This window comes from Magallana gigas, chromosome 1 (genome assembly GCF_963853765.1).
Source record: "Magallana gigas chromosome 1, xbMagGiga1.1, whole genome shotgun sequence".
NCBI lineage: Eukaryota > Metazoa > Mollusca > Bivalvia > Ostreida > Ostreidae > Magallana > Magallana gigas.
In genome coordinates, this window is record NC_088853.1 from 50,736,684 (window position 1) to 50,745,756 (window position 9,073).

The 9,073-nt window shown below is 34.2% G+C and overlaps 1 protein-coding gene across 3 annotated transcripts; it reads left to right on the top strand.

Annotated features, from left to right (window-relative positions):
• The first annotated feature begins 1,720 nt into the window (after positions 1 to 1,720).
• LOC105322140 (uncharacterized) lies at positions 1,721 to 8,666 on the top strand. Of its 3 annotated transcripts, none has more exons than XM_066069895.1 (3): positions 1,723 to 2,675; positions 3,390 to 3,672; positions 5,942 to 8,666. In XM_066069895.1, the coding sequence occupies exons 1-3, from the start codon at positions 2,673 to 2,675 to the stop codon at positions 6,958 to 6,960; spliced, it is 1,305 nt and encodes a 434-aa protein (XP_065925967.1). In that variant the 5' UTR covers positions 1,723 to 2,672; the 3' UTR covers positions 6,961 to 8,666. The 3 variants fall into 3 exon arrangements, with proteins under 3 accessions (XP_034322761.2, XP_065925967.1, XP_065925971.1); XM_066069899.1 differs by having other exon boundaries at positions 1,723 to 1,983; XM_034466870.2 differs by lacking the exon at positions 5,942 to 8,666 and having other exon boundaries at positions 1,721 to 2,675; positions 3,390 to 4,592.
• The last annotated feature ends 407 nt before the right edge of the window (positions 8,667 to 9,073 follow it).

Consider the following 9,073-nt stretch of genomic DNA (forward strand, 5'->3'; position numbering starts at 1 on the left):
AACAACATTGTATCTGAGATAAATTATATTTAATAAAATTTAATAGAAAAAATAGGCATGTATATATTTTTTTTTGCATTCAAATTCATTTACGTTACGTTGATACTTTTATTTTTTACCATAATTCATTATTTGATCACATGCTGCGCTTGCCCCAACGGTCGCACCGTAAAACATATTAGGATACTGCCAATTTTTTTTTATCAATCTGAAGGTTTAGCTCCTTCTTTTTTGGCGCGCACTGGTTCTCGGCGCTGCGCTATCACACAACGACAACAACCTATTAATGTCCTTGTTGGATTCGTATAACGGCAGTCGCATGCATATTGGTATATGACTATCTTAATGATATCAACGGTCTTGCTTTTGGTATGTCCATGTTCATTCTTTATATTTTAATTTTTATCTCTCTTTCTTTTTAAGTGTTCGTATTTTCTAACAATGTCTTTACTTATGTAACTTCTCTGTCTGAACGTTCGACGCGCCAGCTATGTTCTATTTTCTTAAGAATAATAATGATTTTTTTCATTTATTTCTTACAAGTTACAATGTCCATCAGTCTGTTCTAACTTACACACCAGTATTTTATCAGAAACTTTAAGCTGATGTGTGCTTTTTTATGAAATAATAGTTAAGTTTTGTAAGTACAAACAATGCTTTAATTACACAATTGGGACACAAATCAAAATGAAAGAGCTACGACAGTCTCTGTAATGCATGTGATAAGGAATTCATGAAGGAAGTACTTTGATGATATAATCTGCTTGAATTGTGCACTTAAGTGTTTGAGAACAAAAGAATTTTTTTTATTTAAGTACAGTTGACAAGAGTTTTCACATCTAAGCAGAATCATATCTAAGATTCTGAAAATGTTCTCTTGAATAACGGACGGTCATTTTTCCGTTCAAAGGCAAAATATGTCCGGTATTATAGAAATAGTAGCAAATACATCAAATTATATTCCAATTTGTATCGATTATTTTTTTTATAATACTTCTTACATATTTAATTTAAAAAATATTTTATAATGCAAAAACATTACATAAAAAGGATTGGACGGCAGACTATCTGTATATTTGTGCCCTCTCTGTAAAAAGTCAATTTAACAAACAGTGATGGTACAATGTATTGTACATCTTACATATTGAGAAATGCATCAGGAATATAAAGATGAACAAACACATTTTGATAATTAAGTCTAGATTAAGATATAACAAATCACTTTAGTAGATATAAAACAAGTTCTGCTATAAAAAGAATGTAATGAGCAACAATGTTTATTGTGGGCAATCTTAAATGCGAAATGCCAAAATCAATATTTGATTAAATCAGATATTACATTGCAAAAATTCTGTATTGAAATTTAATTCATGTTAGATCAAAGCAAATGCTAAAGTATACACCACAATAGCTTTATTTATTTATTTTTTACAAATGTTTGCTTGTTTTAAAACGTTAAACAATTTGATTGAATTATTTCTACTGCTTTCAGCGGTCGTCAGAATATAGTTAAGACAATATTTTGTCTTCACTTTTGTCTTTCATCAAGCTTTGCCTATTGTGAGTATACATGCTATTTACAATGTATAAATGTTTTATATGTTGTTTTTGATAATTTTAGGGCAAGGGGTATCGCTAATCTATATATATATATATATTTTTTTTTTTTTTTTTGGGGGGGGGGGTTGCATTCATAAAGTTGAAAATTTAATTGTATTTATGTGAAGCATAAAGTAATTTATACCATCTCCATAATAAATTGTTATATTTGTCAATTTTCCGGATTAGGCTGGTGTACCGTTTTGGATTCTAATATTACAGACTCCATTATTTTGATCACGTGATCTTTGTTTACCACAATTTTAGAAGGGAGAAGATTTTGATAAGTTTTTTGGATTTTTGGTGGATTGTCGTCGTTTTATATGGAGCATATTGATTGACATGACATTCCTTTCCCTGTGAGACTTTAGCAGCTCAAACAATGTAAGTACGGAGTGAATTTCGTCAATTATAGTGAAACTGTACTGGCCTATGCTATGTCTACTCTCATCCCTTCCATGCAATGACTAAAAAAGTTCTTATCCTGGGTCATTCCTTTGTGCGGAGATTCGAACAATTTGTTTTAAACAGTTTAGACGCACGTGTGAATGAAAACCTAAATTTGAACTATGACGAAGTACAGATTAGTTATAGCGGACACGGTGGGGCTTCTCTGGAGAGGATTCGCGCGCTTGGCACGTCTTACGTAAGAGAACAGCGCCCGGATGTTGTTATTATTCAAGCTGTGTCAAACGATTTGTGCAAACCAGAAAAGACTGTGGACTTGATTTTTAGACGTTTAATTGAATTTGTGGTCGATTTACGCTATGGAGAATCTGTAAGATCAGTGGTCATTTTACAAACTTTGCATAGAATTGCTCCGTTAAAGCCCACACGATACCAAGTTGATCTACCATGGTTCAACAGCAGGGTTGATGAACTTAACAGAAGAATATCAGAATACATTAAAGAAGTGGAGGGTGTAAATTTCTTTCGCCTGTCAGGATTCTGGAATCCCTCAACTCGATCTACTGTCTACCTTGATGATGGAGTTCATCTAAACAAACAAGGGCACATAAAATATTATAATAACATCAGAGCTGTGGTTGTTTCAACCCTCAAATATCTGCACAATGGTGGGTTAAGTTAATTACTATGATTAGATGTTTAACCTCATAAAACAGGGGCTAATTATCAATACATATGATAGTGCAGACTATTTACTTGGTTTATAAACTTTATCAATGGTTTCATGTATTATAGATACTTGTTAGTGTATCACCTCTATATGGTTGAGGTTAGCACTGAAGGTGTTTTACTTGCATTGATATTCCATGTTGAATGTAAAATTCCATTTTACATACCCCTATATGGTCGGGGTTTTTTGAATTAAATTGCGTATTCCTATTCGCATATTTTTTCAATGGGTTTTTCCATCCATACCCCTATATGGTCGGGGTTAATTGCATCATATGTGTATGTGCATGCTGACGGAACAACCCATTATATGCATATTTTTTAAACCCCTATATGGTCGGGGTTATTGTCCTATTAATACACACATACGCAGTTAATGTCCCATTGGGCTTTCAATATATACCCCTATATGGTCGGGGTTAATTACATTTTTGCTATATATGTGCAAATATTTCTTGATTGACCCATTGGGTTGAGGTGTTTGATTTCATGTATACTATACCCCTTAGTCGGCCTATATGGTTGGGGTTATATTATATGCAAATTCCAGCTTTTTCACATGCTTCTTCATGGCGTGGGTTTATGTTGAACGATATCCCACTTTTTAAGCAAAATTTAAGTTTTTTGAAAAAGCATTTATGAAATATTTCCAGATGAATTCCAGTGGGAGAGGTAGAAGAAAAACAAGACCTAGACTTCCCGCAGCAGCTGGATCAGCCACACAGATGGAGGCAATGATGGATGAGGAGGCCGGTGGTAGCTGCCAAAATGCTGGTCAGTCTGGTGATGTTCTACCAATACAGCCGCAGTTGGTGGCAGCGGTGACCGAACAAGTGCTGCAAGCCCTGTCCAATGAGAACAAAAGAGGCGAGAAGAGGAGGAAGAGACAACAGAAAGGATCTGACTCTAAGAGACAGAGAGCACCAAGTTCATCAGGTACAGATTCTGACAGTAATGAGGAATCATCAAGTGATTCTGACAGTTCATCATCATCTGAAAGTGATTCTGATGATTATGATTTATTATCAGATCCTACAACATCTCAGATAGATGCAAAATTGAAAAACAAAATATGGCAGAATAAATATGTTGATTTTATCAAGCTGCTCCCCAAGGATGATCTAGCGTTAGACAAATCGTTGCGATTACAAAGTGCTGGCAATTCTGAGTTTAAATTTGTAGCATCAAAACCAAAAAAGTCTAATAAATCTATTGAACAGTGGACAAGTGCATTTTTGAAATTTTTGGCTGTTTATTCTGAAAAATATCCGAAACAAATTCCAGCAGTAATCAAACATGGTGAGATTGTTAGAGAATTAGCAAGTAGGAGTTTTGGTTTGGCATGGCTTACATACGATAAGCAAGTGAGAAAAGATATAGAAGTTAGGTCGATTCCTTGGGGACAGCTTCATTATGAGTATTGGGTAATGGCCACCACTTTTCGTCAACCCCAAACCCAATTCAATTTTCGTGGAAAACCTGTCCAGCAAAGGGTTCCATACAGAAATAGAATTCCACAAGGATTTTGCTACGCATTCCACAAAAATGGAAAATGTTCTCACCAACAGTGTCAATATAAACACATTTGCTTTCAGTGTAGAAAAACACATTCAATCCTGCACTGCACATGGGGAGATAAGTCAAATCCAAGAGGTGCCAATATATCACACCAAACTAAACAACCAGCAATCCCCACAAGCAAATAAACTAGTAGTAACACCAGTTAAAGTAAATGTTTTAGGTCAGTTTCTTGAAGGGTATGATGATCATTTAAAAACATTTCTGTATGAGGGGTTTAAGCAAGGGTTTAAAATACAATATCAGGGTCCAAGACAACAACGCTTTTGTAAGAACTTATTATCAGTTCAGCAACATGAAAATATAGTTGCAGAAAAATTACAGAAGGAAGTTTCCCTTGGTAGAATTGCAGGCCCCTTTAATTTCCTTCCTTTTTCTAATCTTCAATGCTCGCCTATTGGTATTGTACCCAAAAAAGAAATAAACGAATTTCGTTTAATTCATCACCTGTCTTATCCAGATGGAGCCTCTATAAATGATTTTATCCCTGATGAGTTGTGTTCAGTTTCATATACAACAGTAGATGATGCTATCAAACAAATAAAGAAACTGGGAAAAAGCTGTTTATTAGCTAAAACAGATATTGCTTCAGCATTCCGCATATTACCTGTTCATCCAGATGATCATGAGTTGTTGGGTATACAGTTTAATGGGGATTTTTATTATGACAAATGCTTACCAATGGGGTGTTCAATATCTTGCTCCATTTTTGAAACATTTAGCACAGCCTTACAATGGATAGCATGTACAAAATTTGGTGTACCAACTATGCTACATATTTTAGATGACTTCCTATTCTTAGGTCCACCTGATTCTTCTATTTGCAAATTAGCCTTACACCAGTTCATGTCAATGTGTGATGTTTTGGGTGTACCAATTAAAGGTGAAAAGACTGAAGGGCCATCAACTACATTAATCTTCCTAGGAATAGAGCTAGATACAGTTATCATGGAGGCTAGATTACCAGAAGAAAAAATTGTAAAAATTCAAAATGCTTTGCACTCTGCAAAAAGACGCAAAAAAATGACTCTTCGTGAGCTCCAATCATTGATAGGTTTGCTTAATTTTGCCTGTTGCGTTGTTGTCCCTGGCAGGGCTTTCCTCCGACGGCTTATTGCACTCACAAGAGGTGTTTCAAAACCTCATTTTAGAATTCGAATGAATTCACAGGCTAGATTAGATTTAAATGCTTGGTGTGAATTTATTGACAACTTCAATGGGAAATCTGTTTATCAATGATGATTGGCAGAACTCTCATAAACTCAATCTGTACACAGATGCTGCAGGGAAGTTTGGATATGGGGCTGTATTTGGTACAAAGTGGTTCTATGGGACTTGGGAAGACCTAAGTTTACAACAAGATTACAATATCACTTTTAAGGAATTGTTTCCAATTGTAATTGCAGTGGAAACTTGGGGACAGGCACTTGCAAATCAATCAATACTTTTTCATTCAGATAATATAGCTGTTGTTGAAATTATTAACAAAATTTCTTCTAAGGATACTTCTGTTATGTGCTTAGTGAGGCGCTTAGTACTGGCTTGTTTAAGGCATAACATATTATTTCAAGCTGAACATATTCCAGGGAAAATTAATACCTTACCAGATTTACTTTCGCGATTACAGGTACAGAAATTTCTTGGGTTAGCACCGTACATGGACAGATTTCCAACCACTGTACCAAAGCAATACCTGCATGTTTGAGTGAGACTGCATCTAAGTTGTTGGAAGCCTCGGTAACTCATAAAACTCATCAATCTTACAAGACTGCTATGTCTGTTTTTCAGAAATTTCATCAGAAAATATATAAGACAAGTCCTGAATTTCCTATCAATGTAGCACAGGTTATATATTTTGTGTCATGGCTACAATTGGAGGGAAAGTCACACAATACCATCAACACTTATGTAGCGGGTCTTTCATATTATCATCGTCTTAATGGTTTTACAGACCCAACACAATTTTTTATTATCAAAAAGCTAATTAAAGGTGCACAACAGTTGTCAAGTACACCCGATATTAGGCTTCCCATAACACCACAGATATTGCAAAAACTTGTTCAGGCAGTTAAATACACAGTCTCGACAAAATACACTAGGCTCATGCTTAGGGCAATGTTTACTCTCAGTTTCTTCGCTTTTTTGCGTGTCGGTGAAATAAGTGCAAAATCCCTCGGTAACATGAAAAATGTAATCCAAATGAATAACTTGACCATAAGCGAACCTTTGAAAAATGCAAAGTGTATGACATTAACTTTAAGACATTTCAAGCATAATGATTCCTGCAGACCAGTGTCCTTACAAATAGCAACTCAGAAGTGTAAATCTATTTGTCCTGTCCGAGCTATGGTGAAAAATATAAAAGTGCGTGGTTTCGCTTGCGGACCTTTGTTTACTTTTGATGAGAGTAATCCCATTTCACAGTCATATTATACATCAGAGCTTAAGAATGCACTGATGTATTGTGGTCTTGATTCCAAGCTTTATAAATCACATAGTTTTCGCATAGGTGCAGCTTCATATGCTTTCCATTCAAAAATCTCGGAGGAAAAAATTCGCCTAATGGGCCGTTGGAACTCTAGTGCAGTAAAACGTTATTTTCGTATTCCTGTGTTTGATACCATTGAGGTTTCTCCTCAGAACTAAAGTCAGACTGACTGAGGCAGCTGACTGCATTTCCAGTGCCAATATTATTGTCTTTTTCAATCGAACTCTTATTGTTTTTATTATATTTGGACTGTATGAGGCAGCTGAATGTAAATAGTTTATATTGTTAATATTTTATGAACATTGTGGCCTTAGTTCAGTCTCCATTCCCGTTCTTTAGACTAGTGCAAGATAGTTATTTGTTAAGACTTAACATCAAGTAATGTTGTTGATGGAGACAGCTATGCATAAGTAGTGTTCAGAATACATGTACTGTACATGTATTAAGACTGAGGCAGCTTAGATTGTGTATATATGTTTTTGTTTCGGTTCAAATAGCAACTATTTTTCTACAAATATTGTCGCTACCGGTAGATGTATTAAATTTAGACTGTCTGAGGCAGCTAAATAAATGTCATATATATTTGTTGTTAGATTGTGGCCATTCTCCAATACTCAGTATTTTGGTGCATTAGTTATGTTCATGTAACATGTGATTTCTACTGACTTGTTCATGTGTTTTATTTTACATGAAATAATGTACTTGATAAACTATGACTGTCTGAGGCGGCATAGTGGAATCAGCTATATCTGCATACTCATGTTGATTTTGCTAAATCAAGTTATGCAGTTTTGTTAATTATGTAAATAACTTTGTTTTGCTATTCCCCTGTAGTATGACATAATCTTTATCATGCTGCTGTTCAACTTACTGTACTCAATAATTAACAATCAACATGTATATGTATATGTTACCCTGTTAAGGTTGTAAACATTTTTTTTTCTCCCATTCGTCTCCACTGGATGGGGGCACTTGTCTATAACCTGCTGGTTCTCGACAAGTTTGTGGCATGTTTTTCATATAGATATAGTAGTCCCATCTTTTTTGCCATTCCTTAGTCATGTGTTTTATATTGTGTATGTACAATTTTTATATTCATGATACTGTCTCTTTTTGGTTGTTTTATTTTTCATTGTGACAGGTGTAACGTACAGTTTGATAGCGGACAATACCGCTACATTTACATTGGCATTTGTAATAAAATGCTCTTTTCAATTCAACATGTTGTTTATATTGTTTTTCAAATTGGCAAAAAACAGAGCAGTGTAGACTCTGGTTGAAAAAATTAATATAGGTTATAGGATAGAAACATGGACGATGGTATAATTGTATTTATGTGAAGCATAAAGTAATTTATACCATCTCCATAATAAATTGTTATTTTTGTCAATTTTCCGGATTAGGCTGGTGTACCGTTTTGGATTCTAATATTACAGACTCCATTATTTTGATCACGTGATCTTTGTTTACCACAATTTTAGAAGGGAGAAGATTTTGACCCTCCTCCTCCCCTTCTTCCACCAATGCTTATTCTGTGTTATAAATCAATATTTATTTGAATTTTGTTATATGTCCTTTTTAATTCTTATTTGAACTAGTCAAAACATTTTTTATGAAGCTAGTCTCATATGTTTCCAAGGTTGGCATGTAGTCATGTTTTTCATATAGATATAGTAGTCCCATCTTTTTTGCCATTCCTTAGTCATGTGTTTTATATTGTGTATGTACAATTTTTATATTCATGATACTGTCTCTTTTTGGTTGTTTTATTTTTCATTGTGACAGGTGTAACATACAGTTTGATAGCGGACAATACCGCTACATTTACATTGGCATTTGTAATAAAATGCTCTTTTCAATTCAACATGTTGTTTATATTGTTTTTCAAATTGGCAAAAAACAGAGCAGTGTAGACTCTGGTTGAAAAAATTAATATAGGTTATAGGATAGAAACATGGACGATGGTATAATGAGATGTATGCCCGTCTTTTTGGGTTTAATATGTTTCGTTATGCTGTCCAAGATTTGATTAAATATGACAATCGAAAAGTATTTATTGCATTAAAATTTATTATACATCAATAATCAATCATTTTTTCTGACAAATTTTAGCCAAATATCTAACGTTTAGATGTTTTCAAAAGACAATTACAACTGTCAATATAGTTTTATTGAAACACGTCCAGTCTGGTTTCTTCCCAAATTCAACTTCTTTGACTTTCACATGACCATGTCATTTAAATAATTAAATAATAAATAAGGATAAATATT

Bases quoted from the DNA above. Each gene is read 5' to 3' on its own strand.
- LOC105322140 (XM_066069895.1), top strand. The intron at 3,673-5,941 runs GTACAGATTCTG...TCGCGATTACAG, and splicing joins GAGAGCACCAAGTTCATCAG to GTACAGAAATTTCTTGGGTT.